This window comes from Lagopus muta, chromosome 2 (genome assembly GCF_023343835.1).
Source record: "Lagopus muta isolate bLagMut1 chromosome 2, bLagMut1 primary, whole genome shotgun sequence".
Classification (NCBI taxonomy): domain Eukaryota; kingdom Metazoa; phylum Chordata; class Aves; order Galliformes; family Phasianidae; genus Lagopus; species Lagopus muta.
Genome location: NC_064434.1, coordinates 32,634,653 through 32,661,275, shown reverse-complemented (window position 1 = coordinate 32,661,275; position 26,623 = coordinate 32,634,653). Strand labels below are relative to the sequence as shown.

The 26,623-nt window shown below is 36.0% G+C and overlaps 2 protein-coding genes across 5 annotated transcripts in view; one reads left to right on the top strand and one right to left on the bottom strand.

Moving 5' to 3' along the window:
- The window catches only part of BCKDHB (branched chain keto acid dehydrogenase E1 subunit beta), a 1,150,961-nt gene that overhangs the window by 282,636 nt on the left and 841,702 nt on the right, over positions 1-26,623 (bottom strand). The gene's annotated exons all lie outside the window — the stretch shown is intronic.
- The window catches only part of IBTK (inhibitor of Bruton tyrosine kinase), a 57,580-nt gene that overhangs the window by 7,526 nt on the left and 23,431 nt on the right, over positions 1-26,623 (top strand). For 3 of the 4 annotated variants that reach the window (XM_048934859.1, XM_048934862.1, XM_048934858.1), the window contains 19 exons: positions 3,531-3,627; positions 5,000-5,124; positions 7,294-7,404; positions 8,251-8,421; positions 9,658-9,775; positions 11,340-11,520; positions 12,484-12,607; positions 14,374-14,551; positions 15,299-15,476; positions 16,293-16,889; positions 17,737-17,823; positions 18,758-18,840; positions 18,939-18,976; positions 20,784-20,880; positions 21,208-21,309; positions 22,145-22,262; positions 23,787-23,847; positions 24,659-24,786; positions 25,962-26,074. In XM_048934859.1, the coding sequence (XP_048790816.1) occupies positions 3,531-3,627; positions 5,000-5,124; positions 7,294-7,404; positions 8,251-8,421; positions 9,658-9,775; positions 11,340-11,520; positions 12,484-12,607; positions 14,374-14,551; positions 15,299-15,476; positions 16,293-16,889; positions 17,737-17,823; positions 18,758-18,840; positions 18,939-18,976; positions 20,784-20,880; positions 21,208-21,309; positions 22,145-22,262; positions 23,787-23,847; positions 24,659-24,786; positions 25,962-26,074 (2,707 nt within the window). The remainder of the gene's footprint in view (positions 1-3,530; positions 3,628-4,999; positions 5,125-7,293; positions 7,405-8,250; positions 8,422-9,657; positions 9,776-11,339; positions 11,521-12,483; positions 12,608-14,373; positions 14,552-15,298; positions 15,477-16,292; positions 16,890-17,736; positions 17,824-18,757; positions 18,841-18,938; positions 18,977-20,783; positions 20,881-21,207; positions 21,310-22,144; positions 22,263-23,786; positions 23,848-24,658; positions 24,787-25,961; positions 26,075-26,623) is intronic. The other variant, XM_048934861.1, reaches the window with a different exon arrangement.

Here is a 26,623-nt window from a genome sequence, read left to right as displayed (position 1 = left end):
TCTTCCCCACCTCTTAGCAAGTTGTTTTTTATTTTCACTTCCTTCTCCCTCTGTTTCTCCAGTCCAAAGTACGACAACAGGAAGATCTACATTTGATTGAGATATTCAGGCTCCCATTAGCCATGTAAGAAAATACACATTTGTGGTTCAGGATGACTTAAAGCAAATTTTAAGACAGAGACTTTTCCATGTTAAGTTCAGTTTAAGTTCAGTTTAATATTGCAGTGACTAGCAATTTGTGAGCATTAAGCTCTCTGCTTTCAAGAAGCAGTTTAAACAAAAAGGTTGAGGGTCCAGTAGTTCTTAATTCTTGAAAATGTGATAACTGATAAATACACGTTTCATGTATTGTACCCCTGTGTAGTGAGGAGGTTTTCTTTAAGCTTTCTGAAAGTAAATGTTTTTATGGGAATTGTGGGTGGTTCTTTTCTCTATAAAACTGATAACTGCATATGTGATGTTTGAAAAGGTATTGAATCCTGTAGTGTGTGTATGTGTCTCTGTATCTTTGATATTTGCTTACAGGAGGCCTTTAGTGTTTTTCCCAAAGGTGTTTAACTTCTTCATCAGTTGCATGACTATGTGAGGTTTTTATAATAGGTGGCTCTGTTGATATGCCTCTTAAAAGAAAAAATGAGTCATGGACTAACTTCTAGTTTCTTAACTGAAGTCTCTCTGCTATGCAGTGTTATTAAAAGCATGTGTTCTTAAGGTTTTACAGCAATGACAGGAAGGGATTATGGAACACAGTTATGAAATAGCTGAGCTAGAAGGGAACCTTGGAGCAATTGTCTAGTCCAAACATATGTGTTGCAATGTTTTAATACTAGTTCAATAAACATGTTTATATGTTCAAATGGAATTTCTTTTGTTTAAATTTATACCCACTGCCGCTATGCCCGGTCATTGGATACTGCTGATAAAACTCTCTTCCACTGCCTCCAATTGTGTATTTTTTTATATAAGTTGATAAGATCTGCCCCCTGAACTTTCTCTGAGTTGAGCATCCTAGATCTCTTGGCTACTCCTCCTATATGATATCTCAGTCATCATCCACACCTCTCTTAAGTTACTTTCAGGGCTGGGGACTCCACCACTTCCATGGGCTGCCAGTTCTAATGTTTGACCACCCTCTCATGAAGGTACTCTTCCTGATATATGATCTAAGCCTCCTGTGGCTCAACTTGAGAGTCTCTCTTTGTGTCTTACCACTTGTCACCTTGCTGCAGCCTTCTTTCAGGTAGATGTAGAGAGCGATGAGGTCTCCCCTCAGATTCCTTCCTCTGCTCCAGACTCCGCAGTGATAGCTGTAGCTTGTTATGCTTATAAATGACTTATGAGGCAGCCAGAGGGAAAAATACTGTGTTAGCTGTTATCATGTCATGACATTAGGAGAAGGCTCTTTGCCAAGGGAGTGGTGGGAGAGTGGAGGAGACTCCCCAGGGCAGTGGTCACAGCCCCAAGCTACTGGAGTTCAAGGAGAGTTTGAACAGTGCTCTCAGGTATGGGATTTGAATTTTAGGTGGTCCTGTGCAGAACCAGGGGTTGGACTTAGTGGTTTTTGTGGGTCCTCTCTGACCCCTTCAGTTGTTGCTGTTTACTTCCTTAAAACTGACGTCGGTAGCACCTTTTAAAAAAAAAAAAAAAAAAAAAAAAAAAAAAAAAAAAAAAAATTAAGAGCACTGTATATATATGTACGTGTACAGAATATCTACACTCATCCACAAGGAAGGTTGGAAGGAAGATTTGGGGAATTATGGGTCTGTCAGCCTGACCTCAGTATTGGGGAAGGTCATGAGGTAGATTGTTTTGACTGTGATTACGTGGCATGTTCAAGACAGCTGAAAAATCAGGCCCAGCCAGTGTGGATTTGTGAAAGGCAGGTCCTGCTTGACCAGCTTGATCTCCTATGAGCAGATGATCTGCATAGTGGATGAAGGAAAGGTTGTAAACGTAATCTATCTAGACTTTAGTAAAGCCTTTGACTTTGTCTCCCACAGTATTCTCCTGGGGAAACTGGCTGCCCATGGCTTGGACAGGTACTCTTCTTGCTGAGTAAAGAACTGGCTGGATGGGCAGGCCCAGAGAGTGGTGGTGAATGGAGCTAAATCCAACTGGTGACTGGTCGTGAGTGGTTTGGTACTGGGCCCTGTCCTGTTCAATATCTTTATTGATGATTTGGACTAGGGGATCGAGTGTGCTCTCAGTAAATTTGCGTATGACAAGTAGCTGAGAAGGAGTATCAATCTGCCAAGGGATCGGATGGCCCTTCAGAGGGATCTGAACAGTCTGGATTGGTAAGCTAAGGCCAGTTATATGAACTTCAGCAGACCAAGTGCTGGGTCACAACAACCCCAGGCATTGCTATAGATTTGGGACAGAGGGACTGGCAAGCTGCATGGAGGAAAAGGGTGTGGGGTGTTAGTTGCCAGCTGGCTGAGTATGAGCCAGTAGTGTGTCCAGATGGCTGTGAAGGCCAACAGCATCCTTGCACTGTCAGAAATAGTGCAGTCAGCAGGAGCAGGGAGGTGATCATCCCAACTGTACTAGGCACTGGTGAGGCTGCATCTCAAGTACTCTGTTGGCTTTTGGCCCTCTCGCTGCTGGAAAGACATCAGGGCCCTGGAGAATGCCCAAAGAAGAGCCTTGAAACTGGTGAGGGGTCTGGAGCATAAATCTTATGAGGAGCGGCTGAGGGAACTGGGGTTGTTTAGACTGGAGAAGAGGAGGCTCAGAGGAGACCTTATCATTCTCTGTGAGGGAGGTTGTGACAAGGTGGGGGGATCTGCCTGCGTCTTCTGTTGTGTAATTAGTGATAAGAGGTAATGGCATTTGTGCTGGGGAAGATTCAGGTGGGATATTAGGAAAAATTTCTTAGGAGTGGTGAGGCATTGGAGCAGTCTGCCCAGGGAGGTGGTGGAGTCACTGTCCCTAGAAGTTTTTGAGAAGAGGAATCATGACCTATTAATGCTTTTTGCTTTTGAAACTTCCTCACTACTATTTTGTCTGGCTATTTGTGCTCTCTTGTCTTTTTTCTCAGCATCTGTGATCTACTGTTCCCTGCTTGTTTTCAAAGCCATAGTAGGTGGGTTTTTATTTTTAATCCTGCTTCCCTAGCTTGTCAAAACTTTTTTTTTTTTTTAAAGAAGAAGATATATTCTTCAAAGCTGGCAAATGCCTTTTTTTTTTTTTATTAATACTCACCCTTCCTAGATGATAGTGCTTTACCTTGAAGTTTCCTCTGTGTTTCTGATTACATTTTATTACTCAACCAGTACAATAAAATTCCAGTTAATGAGTTAACATGAAATATATTGAATGTAGTTGAACAAAATTACACTATTAAAGTGGCTTTTTTTTTTTCCCTGGATCTATTCCCAACTGGCTAGAAAGATTTGGAATATTTTCTCAATTTCAAAGATCAGTTGTAGTTGCATGTAGCTTCTTAAATGATTACATGGCTTTTTCAAACAATGGAGCTATTTTTAATTTTTCTTTCCTTCTTTTCCCCTTCTCTCCTTCTCTTTCAGCATGGTGTTAGTCTGTACATTCAAGATAAAGAAGGCTTATCAGCCTTGGATCTTGTGATGAAAGACAGACCAGTCCATGTGGTGTTCAAGAAAACTGGTAGGAAATAAATTGTATTTTACAAGGAGATCTAATTTCAGCATCTTAATGTATGTACCATTGTAGACAGTGTTTTCTGTTTCCAATTAGAAGCTTATAGATTATCAGGTTTCTTAGGATGTTGAGTCACTAATGTCCATAAAATAACAGGTGCAGAATATTGGCAGTAGACGCAGGGTTTATGTACCAAAAATGAACAAATAATGACTGGCTTGAAGGAAAGAACTAACTAACAAACAAAAAAACACTGAACAAAAGCAAGTGATTTAATAGGTTGCGCAGAGATCTCAAAGGACAGTCTCCACAAAATATTTGAAACCTGAAAAGGACACGGACTCGGGCAACAAGCTCTAACTGATCATTCTTCAGCAGGAGGACTTGGAGTAGGTGGCTTCCAGAGTTGCCTTCCAAATGTGGTGGCATCTTTTTATGAGTTCAAGCTGTCAGAGACACTGTCAAGTTACCAAAGACAATGTCTTTGAATTCAGTAGACTGACTTACATCACTTCTGCATCTTCTGTGAAAAGTAGGGGAATATATTCTTGAATCTGTACTTTTAAAATAACTTGATGTAAGTTAGCTACAGTCTCTCTAAATACATTTCCAAATGGGAGACAAGCATGTAGATTAAAAAAAGGATGAGTAACTGAGCACGCAAGGTTTTCTTTGACAGAAACAGTTTTTCCAAATTTTTTTTGTTCTTTTTAATGCTGTTTTATACTTTTTATACTCTTGTCTGCAGAGTTGCACAGTGAAAGTTATTCTTTTCATCTTGTCTCCAGACAATTTAAGTGGTTTTGGTCAAGCAAATCCTGAGTTTCGTGTACGAATTTTACATTTTAATATGGCAAACTCCTTTAATCCTTATAGTAGTTGGACCAGATGCTCAAATTTACATTACAGTTTCCTACTCATCAGAAAACTGGGTTCAAATATCAGTGTAACTAAAAGATTATTTTAAAAAAGCAGGTAAATAAAGAACAGTGAGTGCTTATGGCTTTCATGTATAAGAGTCTATAACCTTTTTTGGAAAAGACTTTTTACTAAATTGAGAACTAAAAACAGGTAAGCTAAAGTAGTAGTAATGTTCTTCTGAAAACTGCAGTAACTCTGCTGTGAAGCATTTGCATCTTAAGCAAAGGGAATGTAAATGTGAGCAATGTTGCTTATCTTGCATACATAGTTGTCAGAGCTTTTTTTTATGATGTCATGCCTCCTCATTAGAACATAAGTTTTTCAAGTTCAGTTCAAGGTGGAAAAAATAACTTTCCCCTTCAAATTTTTAATAGAAACTGTAGGAGTTCTCAAATTCAGTGTGTATGAAACTGCTGTATTTGCAAGCTGCAGAGAGAATATTCTTTTTTCATTGCAGATCTCACGGAAGTCTACACGTGGGGAAACAATATAAATTTTACGTTGGGTCATGGAGGTCAACAGAGTAAACATCATCCTGAATTGGTGGACCTCTTTCCTCGTAACAGCGTGTATATCAAACAGGTACTTTGAGAATAGTAAATGTGGAGAGACTTCCTTAGTAAATGTGAAGGATTTGTGGAGGAAAAAACAGTCAACAATGTAATCAAGTTTTGCAAATTGACGTGTAAAAAAATATTGAGTTTGATTTGTATATTTTTATTTTTTCTTTCCAGTTACTTCTCAGCATACTGTTTCCATTGATCTGGCAAGCAGCTTAGAATAGCTGAGGAATATTAGTCAAGGCCTGCTGTATTATTTTCTTGCTGCTTTACCTCCCAATCACCTGCAATGAAACCACAATTTTGTTTCAGTGAGGAGAATGTTTTTTGATTGCTATTGATGATTAACATTGATTAAATGACTTGAAGATAATTCAAGAATTCAGAAACATGGTGCTCCTCTGTTTCTGACCTCTTGTGAAACTCCCATAGTGAATGGAAGTAGGACAATGAATTTTTATGAAGTGTTTGTTTCAAATTCTTGTGTTGAAAGCAGCATGTGCTGTTAGAGCACGCCTCCCATAAGTGGTAGTTTATTGCTTTTCACTTCTTGTGACTTCACTTTAAGGGTAATTTAAAGTTTGCAATGAAAACTTGATCTAGCATTCAGTGCTAACCATCTGTGCTGCATTTTCCTTCAGCAATTCTGAGACAGTATTTTTATCCTTGAAACAGTCTCTGCTAGCCTATGAGGCCGTTGCTTGAACATACTTTAATAAAACTATTGAAGTAAGTTAATGTACGTATTAAACTTAAAGCAAGTGTTCTGTGTTAATTGGGATTTGATGTGGTAGCGTGTCTGCTGTTATATTGGTATCTTACTCATATTTTCATGATGGGATATATTATAATTTTTGCCTCATTTAAATTTTAGCTTTCAAAGAGGTTTACCATGCTGGTGAAGAAGTGAAATAACTAGAAGTATGCGCAAATCCTGTTGTCTTGTACCTGTACATTATAGAAAATCAGAGAAATTCTTTTCTAAACTGGCCTGCCATAGTTTAATCCCTTCTGGGATCTCTGTACTTTGACTGGGGTGGCCAGCAAGGACAAGGAGGTGATTGATCCCTCTGCTCTTATGAGGCCCCATCTGGAGTGCTGTGTCCAGGTCTGGAGCCTGCAGTACAAGAAACACAGGGAACTGTTGGAGAGGGTCCAGAGGAGAGCCACAAAGATGATCAGGGGACTGGAGCTCTACCTCTATGAAGATAGGCTGAGGGAGCTGGGCTTGTTCAGCCTGGAGAAAAGAAGGCTGCGGGGTGACCTCACTGCAGCATTTCAGTACCTAAAGGGAGCCTACAAACAGGAGGGGAATCAACCCTTTACAAGGGGAGATAACAGCAGGACAAAGGGAAATGGTTTTAAGTTGAGGGAGGGAAGATTTAGGTTGGATGTCGGGGGGAAGTTCTTTACAGAGAGAGTGGTGAGGTGCTGGAACAGGCTGTCCAGAGAGGTTGTGGATGCCCCGTCCCTGGACATGTTTAAGGCCAGGTTGGATGGGGCCCTGTGCAGCCTGGTCTGGTATTAAATGTGGAGTTTGGTGGCCCTGCATGTGGCAGGGGGGTTGGAGATTCATGATCTTTGAGGTCCCTTCCAACCCTGGCCATTCTGTGATTCTGTGACCGGCTTAATCATTGTATCTGTATGGAGAGAGCTGTAGCTTGGCTCTATAAGCAAGGTCAGGGAGATGATATGACAGGAGTGTTTCAGTTGAATTCTCCCTTTCTTTATGAAATTCTTAGTGGTGTTTACTGTGAAAACAGAAGAAACTCTTGTTGGCTGATTGAACTAACTTTAGGATGGTTTTGTAATATAATTGAGAGGACCAACAGCATAGGCTGTTACACATTTCTGTAATCATGTTTCTTTTCTGTTTTTATCTTTTCAGTAATAATTTATCTTGATTTTAGTATTTTGCATTTTAATATTCAAACGTCATAATCATAAACGCATACTAAAAAGTTGCTCATAATAACAATGTTGATCATTTGCATTCTTCTTTGCTGAGGTTACTTAAACCTCAGGATGAAGATTCTGTGTTGCAGCACAGCGTATAGTTTCATGTTCACAAATTCTGACTGTATTGTAATCTTTACTAAAGCTGAACCACTGGGTGGTTTTGGTAGACATTCTTAGATTATCCAAGAAAATGAAATTGTCCTGTATTCTCTTCCCACCCTCATTCTTTCAGGTGGTACTCTGCAAATTCCACTCGGTGTTCCTTTCCCACAAAGGTCAAATTTATACATGTGGACATGGACAAGGAGGGCGCCTAGGACATGGTGATGAGCAAACATGCCTGGTAACTTAATTATATTTCTTTAATATCAAACAAAGTCTGAAAACAATTGGAGTTCCTGTGAGTGTACTCTTTAAACTTATTCACTCACTTTGGTGTTTATTTTACACAAACGACCTCCCCTTTCCTTGCTAAATAACATCATGAAAGGTGATGGAAGGATTATTCTGTGTTAGATTTGCACAGCTGCTAAGTGAGTTCATTTGAACAGAATGTTGTTGCAATATACAAAAATGAAATTTGAAAAGACAGTGCCATACAGTTTAGACTTAAATATCTTACCTTGTGTACTTGGTAGCGTGCACTAAATTTACAGCACCAGTATTCAGTTTTGTTAAATATTCTTAGTATTGAGTATCTGGTAGAACTTGATACTGTGTTCTGAATGCTATTATGAAGATCAGAGCTCACTTTAAAGAACACAATTCTAGGAAGTCAGATTTTTCTTGCAGAATGTATGGAACCTCATGGTTTGAAATGGGGATGACACTCATATAAAGGAGAATTCCCGTTAGAGGGCGTAAAGAGTCAAAGATACAGAACTCCTTCCTTATTCTCTATAACTTTCTTTAGATTATCCTGTATTTGGATGGATGGGAGAAACCATTATAGTTTTTAAGAAAAACAAGAAAGCTAACAGTTAATAGTTGTTTAGTTGTCTTCAAGATACAGTTTCCACCCTGATTTTAGAGCAGGTCTGCACTGATAGCAGAGGATGTGTTTTTAATTTCTAGTTGGATTGGATATGGTAAATTTGTTCATATACATTTTCATCTGTAGTTTCAATATTTTGTTATGAATTTCTGTTATATGTATAGCCATTGGCTAATACAACACTTTTATTCTTAGGTTCCAAGACTTGTGGAAGGCTTAAGTAGCCACCAGTGCTCCCAGATAGCAGCAGCTAAAGATCATACAGTTGTTTTAACAGAGGATGGATGTGTTTACACGTTTGGTCTAAATACTTTCCACCAGTTAGGTATTCTTCCTCCTCCCGCTAATTGCAGTGTTCCTAGACAGGTAAGGACAATATCAACCAAAAGCTTGGCTGTGTTTGTTATTTTCATTTTAATTTTTCTTTTAACAGAAAGTGAAAAGTGAAAATTGTACAAGTAAATTTTAAACTTTTTCGGACATTGAAATGAAATTTGAATTGAGATAAAATCTTGACTCGGTATTATCGTACATCTCAATCTTAAATTCTTATTTGTGTTCTGATTTACATCTCAGTTTGTAACCTGAGCTATACAAAAGATTGTAGCAATAAGTATGATACAAGCTGCAGTTTCCAAAAACTTTTTTCCTCCAAACTGTTCTGTAACTGAAATGAAGTAATAATAATATGAATTTTTTACTGGAGACTAATGACCTTGACACATTTTGGTTCACTGGATGATGGATCTAAGAATATGATGGTTGTATCCTTTGCTGGAAGTGCTTTTGATTTTGAAGTTGTAATGCTTTGGAAAGAATAGAAACAGGGATAAGAAGTAATCGACAAGAACTAGTGGGGCTTCAGGAGAGGGTGTTGGCATCAGCAACTTGAGTGTTTTTCTATCTTCAATTGATAATTTATTCTGTTTTTTTTTTTTTTTTTAAAGGAAATAGGAGCTGTTTTATCACTGACAATTAGTTTCATATGGAATAAAAAAAAGAAAAAATAAAATAAAATAAAATTGTACTACCAGTGTTATTAAAGTAGGAAAGAATCATTTACCAAAGTGCAGGAGGATAATGTTTTGAAGAACAATGGGATGCCCTTCATGATAATTGTATATCCACAATATTTCTTCTGATTTTCCAGATAGTGATTGATGGTCAAGATCAAGTTAAATGTGAAGTCTGGAATTAGTAGTATATTGTTCTACAGAGAGTCTGGAGATTAGGGCATACCAACTGAAACATTTTAAATGACAACTTTGCAGCGCTCTAGTCTTCTTTTCATTTTCATTCATTCACAGGTGCTTTGCAATCCTTGCATCTTACACATGAAGACCATCTAAGGAGATTCTAGTTCTGATTAAATAGTGCAACAACAACAATAAAGACAACCAAAAAAGCCTTTTTTTAATCATAAATGCAGAAGTGTCCACTTGACAAACTTCTGAAATAATCCTGATTTAATGGACTGTATGTGGATTGATACCAGTGCTGTACTCTTAATGACTGTAGAAGTTAAATGTTGTCAGAAGTTTGTACGTGTGAAATTCACCCTTTGCTGCTTGATATTAAGATGTACTTTGGATTTGTGCTTAGGTTCAGGCAAAAAACCTGAAAGGTAGAATGGTGGTTGGAGTGGCTGCAGGCAGATTCCATACAGTGCTATGGACTAAGGAAGCAGTGTATACCATGGGGCTGAATGGAGGCCAACTAGGTAAGGTAGAAGTGTTCTAAAAGTAAAACACAGCCATTAGAAGGTGTTGCACATACTAAAGCTATCATCTGCTTCCTGCAACAGAAGCTTGGTTAAAGCTTTCTCTTTTTTTGCCAATCTGATGATTTCGTCCCTCCCCGCTTTTTTTTTTTTAAAGAATATTTTTCATAACGTTTACACTTTGAGATGATGGGAGCTGATCTGACTTAGCTTCTGTGTTTCTTGTGTGGTTCTGCTATTGAAAATGTTAAGGATACAGAATGTTACTGTTTGTGTTGCAAATTACCTCAAGTCTTGCTTGGTAGTGTCTTTAATAAATTATAAACTATCTCATTTGTCCACTGTAAACAAGCTGCTAATGTTTTTTTTTACTTACTAACTTTTTGAGGTGAAATCTTCCCTGTAAGTAGATTTTTAAAAATTATCATTGTCTTTACTTAATTCAGTATTATTCTCACATGAGAACCTAATAAAAACGTTCTACCAATTAGTGAACTTCCTAGTTAATTGTATGAATGGGATACTTCAGTTGCATTTGTCTTTTTTAACAACTGTATATTGCAGTTGTGATTTGGATTTGTAATTTAATGGCTCTGTATCTTTATGCAGACAAAATTTATCTAGCTCTGATACTTAATTACAGTTTGTCTGCATCAGTTCTGAAATTTGGTTCATACACTTTTGTGTTCCTGTTTAGGAGTGTAAAGGTATGTGAAAAAAATATCTTTGTCAGAGAAGCATCTTACTAATGAATATGTATTGTGTGTGTGTGTATGCATCTATCTATCTTACACATTTCTTTGCGGTTACTTGTGCTGTTGAGATTCTTCTGATATGCACAAGACCCAGTGCAGTACCATATGGAGACAGTAGCTTGGATTGTAAGATGTAGTTGTGTCAGCAGGGAAGTGTGAAAATAAACCTTGTGCCTCTATAGGAAGTTTGGGCATAGTGCTGTGCTGTTAGGACAGCATTGCAGGACTTTGTGTTGCAGATATAAGTGCACACAAAGCAAGGTTATGCTGGGTACATTTTTACAAATTCTCAATGCAGCAGAGCAGTTAAGTTTTAAGTTTTCTTAGCCCTTACATCTACAGCTCCAACTTTTGTTTCACCTTTGCTCCCTGCCTTAGTGCTTATGTGCACTTATAGTGATTTCTGTGCTGAGCTTGTTTAGTACCTTCCAGTGACTGAAATAGTTGATGCAAGTGTGATAATACTTCCAGTGTTACGAACTGTAATGCAATCAGATAGAAGTGCTTTCTTTGAGATGAAAGGCAATGCTACTGCTTAGTCTAATACTATTTAATAGCTGCCCCTTTAGAATTTGCTTTTTTTTTTTACTTTTATGTCAGATCCTGAATATTTTCAGGAGTTCATGGTAAGCTAACAAGTATGTGTGGTGCATCTGTTACCTGTCTTAAAGTTTTTAAGGTGAATTATCTAACTACCTAAAAATCTTAAGGAGTCTAAAAGTTCTTCAAAGTAGGTTAGCAATATGTTCTTCAATTGAGTTGCGTGGAATGCTAAATAATACTTTTTTGGGATGGGTTGTATTTTCTAGGTTATCTGCTGGATCCTAATGGAGAAAAGTGTGTAACTGCGCCTCGACAAGTTTCTGCTCTACACCATAAGGATATTTCTGTGTCACTGGTGTCTGCAAGTGATGGTGCTACAGTGTGTGTTACTGAAAGAGGGGATATCTATTTACTTGCAGACTATCAGTGCAAAAAGATTGCTTCAAAGTATGTGTTAATTTTCTAATTTGTTATGAAGTTTGAGGTTGTGCATTTGTTTTGTTAATAGATAGGACTAAATCCCATTCATCGTTCTAAGGATGTTTTTAAAAAAAAAAAAAGTAAGAAAAAATATTTCATGCAGCAGGCTTAAAAATTTTGAAACTGGTATTTTTTGTACATTTTCTGATTTCAGTTTGTTTAAATGCATCTTGGTAGAGACATTGAAGATGTTCTACTTTGTTCTGTTTTTGAGTCAGTCAGTGTGGCTCTGAATTTCATAAAGAACATGTGAATATAGCATGCTGCATGGAGTAATTTAGGTTGGAATAGGGAGCTTGTGATACCACCTGGTCCATCTGCTAAAACCTGGGTGTAAAACTTGTTGAAGAGACTGGGCCTATGGCTCATAAATAATTATTAAATTCATAAATCCCATTCTCTCTGATAGTCTTCATGAACACTTCAAAAGAGGTAATGAACGTTTTCCAACAGCTTCCAGTTAGCTTTTCAGCTACACTTCAAATACTACCAATACTAATTAGCTCAGGGATTAATACTTCTATTTGTGTTTTCTATCATTAAATAACCTTTCTCACGCTAAGAAACTGAGAAGTGTTATCCTGCATGGCTTTAACCAGTTAGATTGGAGGGAGATTGAGAACTCCAAAGCTGAAACTAAAATTTATGTAATTCTGAAGATCAAAGCTACTTTTTTTAATCATGGAAAGGAAATGTGAATATGCTGCAACTTTTTAAAAAACAGGATAGATCTATGCAGTCTGCTAATCAAATCAGATTAGCAGTTGTGTTAGTTATACCAGCAGAGGATTACTAAATTTAAGTAGCTTTTCAGACTCACTACTTCAACTATGCTTTCTTTCCCTACTTCTCTAAACGATAATTTGATCTTAGAGGCAATGTTTGTTCATGATGGAAAAAATGCTACTATAACCTTTTGTGTTCTTTCAGACAACTGAACCTTAAAAAAGTTTTAGTTAATGGGGGCTATTTGGAATACAAGGTAGACACCCAGAATCTTAAAGAAAATGGGGGTCAGAAGATCTGCATTTTAGCACTGGATGAAGCTGGAAGAGTAAGTTATGTTTCTAAAATCCCAATCTTATGGCAAACTGCTTACTGAATAATAGGAACGAAAACATTTATGCTCTCTTGGCGAACCTCTGGTTAGAGAAGTCAAAGTAGGACTTACCCTGGAAAGGAAGGTAAAATGTGTGCTGGAATAATAAATAACTATTTTACTATTTTACTATAACAATAAGTTGACAGTACAAAATCAGGCCTAGAGAATATACAATTCATTGTGTAGTGCTGCTAGTGATGTGTTCTTTTAAAATAAATTAAAAAAAGCTATGGGAAAACTAATGAAGTAATCAACACTAGTTGATTTTTAAATCTGGGAATATCTAATAGCTTTTCATTGGAGATTGAAACTGCTTTACTTAAGCGTACAGCAGTGATTAGGGCATACGTGGTTCTTGTCTTTTCTTCTATCTTTCACCTCACCTCCCTCATCACTTTTATGCCCTCCAGAAACAGTTTTAGAAAAGTTGCAGCTAAACTTGGTGAATAACTTAGGATTTGTAGCTATATGTAAATAGTGTTGTCTCAGTTTTGCAATATTATGGAGAATTTATTAATTTATTTGCTTACTCTCCCCCTTTCACAGTGGAGCAGTTCACAGGCTCCTACAGAGTATGTGCAAGCCTTTCCTAGACTAGATCTGTTCACTGGGAGACCTTAGCCTTCAGTGCCACCTAGTGGTGCTTACAAAAAGGTTTTGTTATTGAAACACTGCCTTAAAGAATGTTGATAACTGTCTATGTATCAAAATAGGGAGCAGTTGGGTATTTCCCTTTCTTTCCTTGCATTTGATTGAGCAGATCTTATCTGTTTGTTAGGTCATTAGCTGCTTCAAAGGTCATGAACTTCCACTTCAGTATTTGTTCATATGAGGTTTATCCTCTAGTATATGTGGTATTGGTAGTGTCTCGTCAGCATCTTTGGAGTGTTACTTTAGCTCTAAAAAAAACTACTTCCTATATAAGTGGAATTGTGTCAACCTACACTGCATATCTTTTCATGCTGGATGCTGGCAAATACTGGGATTTGTGCTTTAGACTCTATAAATTACTGAGTAAGGAGAGAGATGAGATCTCTGAGAGATGGGATCTGCAACTCCTGGTCTAGTTTGATGGTAGTTTTTTCAGCCAAGAGAATAGAAGATTTAGAAGGAATCATTCTAATGTTTACCATATATTGTGCGTGTGGGTGTATATGTATCTGAAGGCATAGATCTGTATGTATATATATGTTCACGTTTATGTTGTATGTTCTCATGTTTATGTTTGGTTATGGCCTGCATTTGCAGAACCTTGGATGGTATAAAGAAACTTAAGATTTTTATCAGGTGATTAGCAAGGTATGGTTTACGGTTTTTGATGTGCTAGTTTTGAATTTGACCTAGCTCATAAACCAGGCAGTTGTACAAATTTGTAAATCAACGGGATTAGGCTTGTTGCTTGACTTGTCTTTGATATCTTTTGCTGTCTTAATTGAAATGTAAGTAAATACTGCCCTACAGATGACAATTACAAAGATAATTGAATATTCAGAGAAGTTTTGCAAATGCTCATCATGGGCAAAGGGATTTCAGTATCATAATTTTCCCCACTTTGCATGTGGGTTCTTTTAATAGATGCTTATAATGTTTTAGGGTAAGATTTAGAAGAACGTCCTTCTTCTATATGTGACTTTGAAATGGCACATTCTTGCATTTAAAAATAATATAGTACTGCTTTTATATGATTGCTCTGAAAAGTACTTCTACTGATATTACAGATTTTTTGCTGGAAGTCATCTAATAATTCCATGAAGCAATGTCGTTGGGTGTATGGCCGACAAGTCTTCATGTCTGATGTTGCTCTGAATAGAAACGAAATGATGTTTGTCACACAAGATGGTGAAGCCTTTACTGGCAAGTGGCTAGAAGAAGGAAGAAAAATGCTAGAGAAGAGAGGTTGGTAATGACTTCATAATTTTTTAAGTACTTGAATATAAAAGATTAATTAAACCTTTACAACTTTTTTTTTTTTTTTTTTTTTTTTTTTTTTTTGCTGCTTGATCTAACAGTATTATGTAGTAAGTTTTCTCTGTGGCTAATGGTTGGTTCACTGACCAGTAGTGTTTTCTTTCCTTTTTGGTTAACCATCACAGATTTCCAGGAAGAAAACTACTTCTGAAGAACAATAGTAGCACAAATGTTCAGCATAGCAATTTTGTCACATATTAAGTGACCAGTCATAGAAAACTGGTTGAACAAAAAGAGAAGTATATACTTGCTTGTACTGCTTTTATTCTATGTATTGTACAGTAGCTCCCAAGTGCATCTCATTTTCTTGTTCTTTGTCCTGGTGCTGGTATGTATCTATAGGCACAATGTTCTTTCCCCTCATTGATGTTCTTTTTGCAGCTTTAGCATCTTTTAGGAAACTTCAGAATCCAGATTTGCTGATATGTTGACTAGGTGAATGTTTAATTGACATTCATGAGTGTTTTGGAATGAATGAGAGCTTCTGTGTGTTTGTTGTTTGTTTGTTTGTTTTTTTCTTTTGAAAGTTTGAGTGGTGCTGAGTGAGTTGAAATCTAAAGCATCTAAACTTTATTAGTGACTGCATCAGTGGACTTGAAGTCTTAAATCTTTCCATTTTTTTAATCAGTTGCATTTCAATTAGCTTGACCTTTTTGTTTCTTTGTCTGTTTTTAGCAGAGCTAGTATCAAGCCTTCCAAATGCTTCCACTGAAATGTCTTGTTCCTATGATACAAACAATGTGTATGAAAGAATTCGACTTCAGAAACTTGCTTTTGTCCACCGAGCTGTTAGTATTTCCACAGATCCTAATGGATGCAATTTTGCTGTTTTACAATCAGACCCTAAAACAAGGTATTTCAACAGCTGTCATTTTTCCTGTGTTTGTGCATGTGATAATAAATTATTCTGCTTTTCAGAAAAGCTTATTTTTTTCAACACATGTGGAAGCCATAAAATATGTGGTTATCCATACTGCCAGACAGTAGCACTTGCATAACACAGCTAATTACTAACAAATTAATAAGCAGAGGTGTCCTTGAGTAATTAGGATAGGTAGCATTGATATTTTAGATGAAGAATTTAAGGCAAGCATTTGCAATACATTTTTTAATATACTGTGCATGTAAACGCTGTAGAAACTCATTCCCTCAGTAGTCATCAGTAATCAACTTTTAAATGACAGTGGAAAGTGGATCTTTGGGAAAAAATGTTGAGTGTAAAATAGAAGACCACTGAATGATGTTCTCTTAATAGTTTCCAGTATATCTGATATAGGACTAAATATCACCTTTTTTTTCTTATTGCTTTTAATGGTGATATGAAATATTGCAAATGTTCCTGTTTTTTTTTGTTTTTTTTGTTTTTTTTTTTAAACGAGAGGAAGATTTGAAAAAATACAAACTGTGGGCTTAATTATAAAGGCAGAAGTGCTATATTTGATATTCCAATGTGTATTTGATATGACAGATCTTACATATGTGGTTTAATTGTATAAGTAGCACAATGTTAGCTCTTTCTGTAAAAAACAGAACACAAAATTTTGAGTAGGTAAGCAATGAAAGAGGAAAAAGGAGACTGCCTTTCCCTTGTCACTAAGCATACTGTTTAAATTTTCATGGAGTTTGTAAATAAAGGATTTTTTTTTTTATGGGTGCAATTTTTTTCTAGTCTCTATGAAATTCCGAGTGTGTCACTATCAAGTTTTGGAGAGGATTTTGGCAAGCTCTTAGATGAAACAGATGAAATGGACAGCATCCATGATGTGACTCTTCAGATTGGCACCAGAACTTACGCTGTGCACAAATACATCTTGGCTGTACGCTCTGACTTCTTCAAGAAGCTGTTTGTTTCCAGTGATAGTCAGCTAGAAACTCCAGATGTCTACCGTAAAGATGAAGATGCTGTTGGATGTGATCTGTATGTAATAGAGAAGGTTCATCCAGATCTGTTTGCCTACCTTCTGCAGTTCATATACACTGATACTTGTGATCTTCTGACTCACGGTTACAAACCGAAAATCATACATAAAGAAAAATCAGAAGAGTATCAAGATACTTTAATTTCTAACCTGAACAAAATGAGTTTTGATGAAGATGTTAATAGGAAGTCTGCATTTGAAATTTACAGAAATAATCAAGTGCAAGTTTTAAATGAAAAACAGAAGAACAAATCTAAAAAAGGCAAAATTGTAGGTGAAGAAGCTAATCTCATAAAAACATTACAGAGTGCTGCAAAAAAATTTGGACTCAGCAATTTAAGTGGAAGGTAGGTGAAAGTAAATGAATTTGTTCTGGCAAGTTCTTCACAGAGTTTTTGTTTGTGCTGTTAGCTTTTTATTAAAAGGGAAGAAAGATCAATTTGGTTTGCTAAATCTGCCTTTTTCAACTAAAAAGGCTTTAAAAACTTTGTGTTGCTTTATACTGAACGTTTAAATTCCTGTTACACTGATGTGCTCTTAATGTTACATGGTAAAACTGATGGAAATCAGCAAATAGTTAGAGTATGTAGAATTGTATTAGTCATTTTTTCCCACATTTATCTTTTTGTTTCAGTGAAGATGAACTACTTCATAGCAGGTGTCTTCAGTGTATTTTTCACAAACACTAAAATTATTCAGAAAATATGTGAATCTACTGCTAAAAATAAACTTTCCAGGTAAAATTGCCATGATAAAGCACTTCCCTGTTGGAAGTACATTGCTCATAATCTATGAGCAGTGCTTCTGTATCTTTACTATTCTAATTCACAAGCCTTCGTAACTTAAAAAGCCTCTGCTGAAACGTGCATCTCTTCCACAGCCTGTCTTTGCTCAGATAACTAATTGGCTGGTAGTAGAATGTGTAGCTTCTAGATTTTTGATTCTGTTATGATGGACTTCAGCCTTCAGTACAGCAGTACAACTTTCACAAAAATAAAAATATACCAAAGGTGTAGAATGAATTTCAGGTGTATTTTTGCAACTGGACTTTTGTGGTTTTCCACGACAGATGGAATTATTTTTCAGTTTTATAGGATGAATGGACTGAAGTGCTATTACATCTTGAAACTTATTGTTAATTTTTTGAACTTTATACTGATTGTACTGTTTGTTACTGATGTTAATGATTTGCAGATTGGATGGAGTCAGGTTAGAAAATGGAAAAATTAATGTTGTCAACAGGAAGAATGGGAACAAACTGAAGTTTAATCAGAAAAAATGGTAAACTTTTTCAATTAAGCTTTCTTCACATTTCTATCTTGTTCTTTCTACATCTCATTGTCTGTTAAGTGTGGGCTAAGTTTTATCAGCTGTATTTTAGCTGCTAGCGTACACTTATTCCTTTTACAGTAACTGATACTTATTTTCTTTGTAGGCCTTCATGTAGTGATCTATGTATTAATAGTCTGAGATGTGTTACATACATTATATAGTTACTTCTTTTTACCGTACATGAATTTGTTCTGCAAATTAACTAGAATGCTAATGCCAGGGGAAATTGTGAGGGTAGTTCGGTCAAAAGCAGTTAAACCTCTTGCAGGAAGTCTTGCTGTTACATTAGGACTACATTGATTGGAAATAAGGTGTGTAATTTTTTTCTAATGGAAAAAAAAATCGGAAATATCTTTCAGTAGAAGAAATTCTTTACACTTTCATCAGAGGGCTGACTGTTCTTCCTTTGATCTGATTGGGATATCTATACACAAAGGCTTGAATAGTCTGCCTATGTAATCAAAGCTAAGATGCATAAAAGTAAATTTATTCACAGGTTTAGAATTCCTTTGCTCTTAAAATGCTTTGTTGAAGCTTCTAGTACCTATTAATTTAATGGAAATAATGAATAACACAGATATCTTTAGATTGACTATAATTAGCCATAATTAATTTGGTCACAGCTGTTTGAAACAGTAATTGACGACTTTTTGAAAGAAAAATCTGAGATAGAGTGCCTGCCTTTTGAGAAACTGTACTTTGGGCCAATAAATACTTCTCTTGAAATTATCTTGCCTTTTCTATTAGGTTTTTATTTGTTTGTTTTACATTGAAGTTCAAGTGTGTAAGTCCTCACATACTGAAGTAAGCATGCATTTGTAGAGTCTACAACTTACAGGTCTGATGAACAGTCACAGTTTTGCTCTTATTAAATATCTTGTAGTTCATACCTCTGCGATGTGACGTTGAAGTCTTCAGATGGAAAGGAATTCCCTTGTCATAAGTGTGTACTTTGTGCAAGACTTGGTATGTGTGTGTATATACATTCATATTTAATATGTAATATTTGTCTTTTTTTAACTGGATTTTTATTGGATCTTGAACTGAAATGCCTTTCTTTACAGATTATTTTCACAGCATGTTAAGCAGCTCGTGGATTGAGGTAAGCTTACTGATAAACAAAAATGTGTAGTGGTACATTTTTATGACAGCAAGTAAGGGACAGCTTTTTAGTTTTTCCTGATATAATGTACCCTAAGTATTGGAGAAGAGAGAAGGTTGAATTCCTGGATCCTGTTTGTAAGAAAAGAAATATTTTTAGTTACTCTATAATTGTGCTACCAAGATTCTGTATTGTATGAGAATAATAAATCTAAGATTGAATATCAAAGGAGATAAAATTATTATTTCAGTGATTTATTTTGAGCTAGTTCGTGGATTGATGCTGGCCTGTTCTTGGAGGATACTGATGCCTTTGGATGTACTGCCATTTGTTTTCTGTAAAATATCTTAAAATTTAAATAAAATGCTGTACTCATAGGTACTGAGTGAAAAGTACAGTGGAATCAAAAGTTAATGTGTAGTATTTCTATTTGACTTTCACTGTTAAGGCTATTTCAATTGGTCCTCAGCTGCTATTTCAAAAGGCGTAGATCTCCTGTTGATCTCAGCTCCTATTTGCTGGCTGTGCACCAACATCTTAGATGTTGGATGATCTTGGAGATCTTTTTCAAGCTTGATGTTTCTATGATTCTGTGATTCCATGTTTTTTGACATTGAGAATTCATTTAGATGCGTCTGTTTCAGTATCTGAGTGCAATTGATAATGATGTAATGAACAAGGGGAAAGATGTAAACGGCTAAGTGTTTTTTAGAGACTGAAAGCTGAAATGCTGTCTCAACTTCACATAGCTTTTTTTGGCAAGATGTAAATTGAAGGACTTGGCAAGATACTGGCAGCTCTTGTTGCTAAGTAACAAAACTTTTCCAATCCTTTGAGTTACTGCCTTTTCCTCAGTCATCCACAAGAAAATGCATCTGAAACACAAAGCTGAGTAATTAAAAAAATTAAAATTAAAAGTTAAATTGTGGAGTGTCCATTTATATTAGTCATAGCTATATTTGTTATGTGTAGATTGTCAGTCTATTATTTTGCAATTATAATTATACAATTATATAATTATGCAATTCCCAATTGTACAATATTAATAAGTAAAACATTCATAAGTAAATATTTTCTGAATCAAGGACTCTAGATATTATATGAAAATGTGACAGAATTGTGACATTTTCATGACATTGACATTTTGTGACACAAACTTTTAAATTTTTAAAATTTTAAAATTTTAAAAATTTTTCATAAGAAATTTTAAAGCTAAGTCGGGCAATATACCTGTGCAGAGATCAATCTTTTACTGTCAAGCTTTGCTGCAGTGCCAGCTGAAAGAAATAGAAGTTAAGCAGTGATGTGTACATTTGAATGATGACAGTTACTTTAGTGGTTGATGCTTGCCTTAATGGTTAGGATGATTCTTGAAATGTAAGGATTGCTGATGACCCTGTTTTCTGTGGGATTAATAGTAAAGGCTAAATTAACCATTCAGTTTTATTCTTAAATGGGAACTTTTAATTTCACTAGACCTTCTATATTGAGAGGAAAGGAGTTCAGTGCTCTGCTATTGAACAATTGTAACTGTTATTTTTAAGGACAGTTTTTAGGGAAGATCATCAAATTGAAAAAACACTGAACTGTTTAATGTCTGTTTATTCAGAAGTTTGGCAAGACTTCAATTGTTCTGCTGCAATCAGTTCTTAAAATTTGAATGGCTGTTGTCCAAATGCTCAAATAATTTTTAATGCTAAAAACGTGAACCTCAGCTTGAACAATTTGCTAAATGCAATCACTGCATTAAATATTTATTTTATTCTAAATAGTCAACTTCTTTATTTCCCTTCCTTTTGCGTTTTAGGCTTCCTCTTGTTCTGCTCTGGAAATGCCAATACATTCTGACATATTGCAGATAATAGTAGATTACCTGTATACAGATGAAGCACTTGCAATAAAAGGTATCAGTAATGTATTTTCAGCTCATTTGTATTTTCAGTAGTTCCTGCAAGTTTCAGATATTTTTTTTAAAAGTAATTCCATAGTTAGCATGCTTGTGTTATGTCTTCATGTAGAAAATCCAAATTGGCGTGACTTGAGATTCTGGGCTGTTTGCCCCATGTTTTTTTGTACCTGTTTTCTGCTTGTCGAGCTTAGTTTTCCTTTTCCTTCTCCTTTTTAGAAATAAATATAGAAAATCACTTTTTACACTCTTTTGTAAGCTATTCTGTGTGTAACAGTTGCTTATATGACTTGCCCATGGTGCTTATGTGATGCTTTGTTTCCAGATTCTCAAAATGTGGAATTCATATGCAATGTTCTTGTGGTAGCAGACCAACTTCTTATATCCAGGCTCAAAGAGATTTGTGAAGTAGCCATTGCAGAAAAACGTGAGTTCTGCGATTTCTATTACAGTGTTTTAGATATTAAAATATACTTTTTTTTTAGATGTTAATGTTATTGCCTTTTCTTCTATATCTCTGCACACAATTAATTGTTCATTCCTTTCCACTGGTTACCTTCTGCTGTTAACTGCACAGCTGTTTACAATTACTTTTTTTAGTCAGGGTGAGGTTCTAGATTAGCATAATCTTTCATTATGCTTGCTTTTCGTTATTACCTCCTCTTTAATAAAAAAGAAAAATATACCAAAATTTCATCAAACCTTCATTTCTACCAATATTTGTTTTCTGTTCATTAAATTCAAACTTCCTGCTATTAAAATAGGACAAAATAATTCAGTGTTTCCATTTCTGTCCTTGTACTGAGTTCTGCTAGTAATTCTGTTGTTTGTTTGACATAGTGCTGTTTCTACATGGATACAAAGGTCTGCCTATTCTAGAAAACACTTTATACTGTTGCTCGGCTTCATATGCAAAGTCAGCATACAAATTTTACTTGTCATTTCTAGTTTTTTTTTTCCCCCCAGTTTTTCTTTCTTCTGGCTATAGAAAGATTTGAAGATTTAAGAAGACATGTATGCTGTTTACGAAACTTGCAATTATTAACTTTATTTTTCCTCTTTGTTTTGATCTGCTGAATTTCAATAAACTGAAATTGCAGTAACTGTAGATAGGACCTTCCTATTTTTGTGAAGGAGCACTTGTATTCATGGTGTCGTGTAGTTATGTGGAGCTTGCTGTAGTTAATGCTATGCAGTAAGTCTTAAAAATGGCTACATGAGATTGCATTGTGTTACTAGTTTGTTGCGTCTTCTCTCCACAGTTACTTTAAAGAATGCTGCTGAGTTGCTGGAGTTCTCAGCAATGTATAATGCTGAACAGTTAAAACTGTCTTGCCTGCAGTTCATAGGACTCAATATGGCAGCTTTGCTTGAAACAAGGTAAGAAGGGATGCAGATGAGCTTATGTACAACTGTTAAAGTCAAATATTCCAGAAAGGCAAATTTGTTGGAAGTAATAGGAACAGCTAAAGTGCAACTGAGTGCTGCTATCTTAAAGAGAGGATCGTTTTTGCCAAACATGGAGAGAGAAAGTAGTTGCATACATGTACGTACAAGTTCCATACTACAAAAAACTGTTTTCCAATCTGGCATGAAAAGCTTAAATTAAGGGTTAAACTTTTCTTGAATTTAATGGACTTTAACATTAGGCCTGAACTTGTTCAGTGTTTTTCATTGTTTTTAAATATGCATAAAATTGTGTTTTTTTTTTTCTTTTGTTGTTGTTTTTATACATGTAATATTTACTGTGCTATCTGAATTTATGTTGAGTAGGTTAATTATAGCTGGTGTGTCTTCCAAGTCATAGAATGGCTTGAGTTGAAAGGGACTTCAAAATTGTCTGTGTCCAACTCCCCTGCCTCTCACTAGATCATGTTGAAAAGGATGGGCCTGCCTTCTGGTAGTGTATATGCTTTAACTGCCTGCAGTGAAGGCTGAGCAAATGATTTACTCTCACTTTCCACAAAAATTCAGTTAGACTCCTGTGAGGTTAAAGGTGTTCTCTGTCACTGCTTTCATACAGGGCTTTGGGTTACTTCCAGAGTAGGTAACATGTTTTCAGAGCAAGCTCACTGATCTTCTTTCCTAGCAAAGACTTATAAATAAATTAATTTCTATCACCCCTCTTACCTGTTTTCCTAGCCTTTTATCAATAGAGTTTTTGGAGATCTTCGTTAACCAGTTCAGAAAGCCAGCACTTCAGTTCCGTGTCAAAAAGATGTCCTATGTGTGTCACAGATAAAGAATTTGTTGATAGTGTCACTTTTCTTCTTCACATCTTCGTATCTATATACATTTTAACCGTCGATTTTGCAGAGGAGAGTAAAAACGTATTGATGTTGCTTTCAGTGTTGTTCTTAATTAAGATTTGTTGGATTTTAAGCCCAGAAAGGACATGCAGCATTCTTACTTAGAAATAAGAGTGCATCTCCGTTTTAATGAAAGTACCATCAGTGGGTGGCAAGACTTCTGATTTGAAAGGCTTGAGACAGATGAAAATGAGCCATGACAGCATTGTGCAAGGAAAGCTGTTCATGCAGATAAGGCAGAATTTAGTTGAGTAAAATCTTGTATTATTTTTTGGCATAAGTGTCAAAAGTTATTGTGGCTGATTTTTACAGAAGAAGTTACGTGGACTGGGAGTGTTAGGTACCTGTCAGGAAGACTTGAAAGTATGCAGAAATAGAGAAGATAAAGCCATGGTCATGAACTGATTATTAAGTAAAAGTGGTCTATTTAGAAAGTTTATATTTTTAATTCTGCCTTACAATGAATGCATTAACTCATTTATGTCTTGAGTTCATTTTCTTCCTTCTATTTCTGGGACTATACATGCCTCAAAGTGAGATTTGTTTGGAACATTCATTTGTTTTTTTCATTAACATGACTTTTATTTATTTTTAGGACTCTGGATGTCTTAAGCGATGAAGTTGTGAAGGATCTTTCTGTTTATTACAGGAAAATGGTGAGTCATACAACCTCAGTGTAAGGTTAGGTTTAAAATGAGATCAAGTGAGTAAGATGTATATACCTGCAGGGATTTTAGATGATAGGCTGAAAGGAGAACATCTGACTCCAAGAACCTATTTCCTGCTATTACCACTTCCATGGAGCTCTTATTTTCTTATTACAATAGTTAATAGTAGTTAAATTGCACATTTAATATATTAAATGTACTTGTTAATTAACAGTTTTTGTGTGTGGAAGAAAAAAAACAAGCAAAATATGTGGAAAAGTGCACCTGTGACTTAGAAGGAAAAGAAAGCAAAGGAGACTTGCCTGTGAAAAATGAAGTGTTCTCAAGAAATCTTAAAAGCAATGAGAAAAATAATGTGGAAGTTGAAATTCCGTGCATAAAGGGAAAACCGAGAACACATTTACACTGTTACGTAGTTAAAGAATAAAGGATGTGAGTTTGTGTAACCCTGAAGTATTTTCTGTCAGTAGTTCCAAGCAGCTGGGAGCATATGAAGGTCACTCTAAAGCTACTGCCTCCTGTTTTTTTTCTGTGGAAACTGTAGCAGCCACAATGAATACAATAACATTAGTTGGTAGAGCAGATTCTCAACTACAAAAAACTATTCTTCAACCCAGTCGCTACCATTAGCCTTAGCCTACTTAGTAATGTAACTGAAGTTTATAAGCTGTTTAAATAATTAATTACTTAATTTGTAAAAGTATTTTCAATAACTATCATTTTGATCCTTTCACGAGAGATTAAATATTTGCTAGCAAACAATATAAGAGCAATGATGTAATAACTTTTGCAAGTACAGATTCCTGCTATGGTCAGGAGGGTAATTACGCCATATCCAGATGGACCTGACTTAAGTTGTTTTGAGCCTGAAGAGGGAGAGAACTTTGTTTTTATAAGGGAAGAAATGAATACAGAACAGAATTCTCAGTAAGTATCTGTTTTTCATCAACATTTCTAAGTGAGCTATATGTAGTGTTTATTTGCCTTTGGATGGTACCTGGTTCCCTTTGGGATCAGAACTGAAATATTAAAAAGCAGGATAAATGATGATTTCAAGGACTGCTCTCAGATCCCTGAAGTATTGTACGCTGCAGTGAAAAACTCCTCCCCTTACCTCCAGCTTACTGACAGAGTAATGCTGGATGCACAGAGAGATGCAGTCTTCTGGGTGAAGAGTGGCTGGAGGGCAGTGCAGCCCAAAGGGACCTGGGAGGAGTGCTGGTGACAGCAGCTTCTCAGCATGAGCCAGCAGTGTCACCTGGCTGCCAGGGCGGCAAACTGCAATTTACAGTGCATTAAATGCAACACAGTCAGCCAGTCAGAAGAGGTGATTCTCCTGCTACCTTTAGTGTTGGTGTAGCCTCAGTTTGAATAAGTGTGTGGTTCTGGACTCCACACTGTCAAAATATATATATATATATGTGTGTGTATATATATATATGTGTATATATATATGTGTATATAGTGTATGCATATACATTATATATATATGTATGTATATATATACATATACATATATACAACTTATATATATATATGTGAAGATTCTTGAAAGCGCCCAAAAGGAAGCAACAAAGCTAGTAGATTGGGCTAGAAAGCATGTGCTTTGAGGAGAGGCTAAAGACATTGGGTTGTTCAAAATAGAGAAGAAAAGGCTGAGAAACAATCTCACTGTTTGCTGCAGCTGTGTGAGGAGGGGAAGCAGGAAGCAAGAGGAGGGTGCTGGGCTCTGCTCCTGGGAACTGATAACAGAATGGAAACAGCGTAGTGCTGTGCCAGAAGAGGGTTAGACTGGGAATCAGGAAGCATTTCTTTACTGTATGGGTGATCAAGCATTGAGACAGGCTTCCTATGGAGGTAATCGATGTCCCACACTCCTCAGTCTTCATGAGGCATTTGGATAACACCATCATTGATGTGCTCTAACTTTGGGTTAGCCCTGAAGAAATCAGACAGTTGGAATGAATACTTATAGGGCTCTTTCATGTATGAATGGAACTATCCCATCCTATTCCTATATGAATGTGAGCAAAGGTAGCAAAATGGGCATTGAAAGTAATGTTTAGGTGTTGTGTATCTTGTACTGTTTTTGCTTTTAATAGGGAAGCTCTTTTCAAAAGGGCAAAAACTAAAGCAAAAAAGAAGCCACGGAAACGCTCTGACAGCTCTGGTGGATATAATCTCTCCGACATTATTCAGAGTCCAGCCTCTACAGGTCAGTGGGGAAGATGTTCCTTTCAGTTATAAAGACAGAACATAAAAGTTAATTTGAAATACAGTGCAATTTTTATACTCCAGTAATTAAAACTTGCAAAATTTTGCAAGTTGAATTGCTGCTGAATTTGAACAGTGAATTCTGAAGACTGAGTTGTTTGAAAGAGTTGTTACCACCTTAAGCTTGTGCCCAAAGCTTTCAGTAGAAGCATGTTTTTTTTTTTGTAAAAGGCACTGCCCCATATAGTGGAACATTTCTACTTACATACCTTTCTCTGGAATATCAAATAGTTTACTTGCTGTTTGTTGAAAATATTAAGGAAGACTTTTTTTTTAACAGAAAAGTGTTTATTTTATTTTTCCTGAGAATGTATGTCACAGGGCAGAACAAGAAAACTAGAAACAATACCAATCCTATTTTTTTAAAGAAAGTCTGCTTGAACTTATTCTTGTCTAATATACTGGGATAGGTAATCTGGTTATTTTATACCTATAATATGAGGTTAATAATTTCTGCTTTGGTTTAAAAAAAAAAAAAAAAATTAGTCCT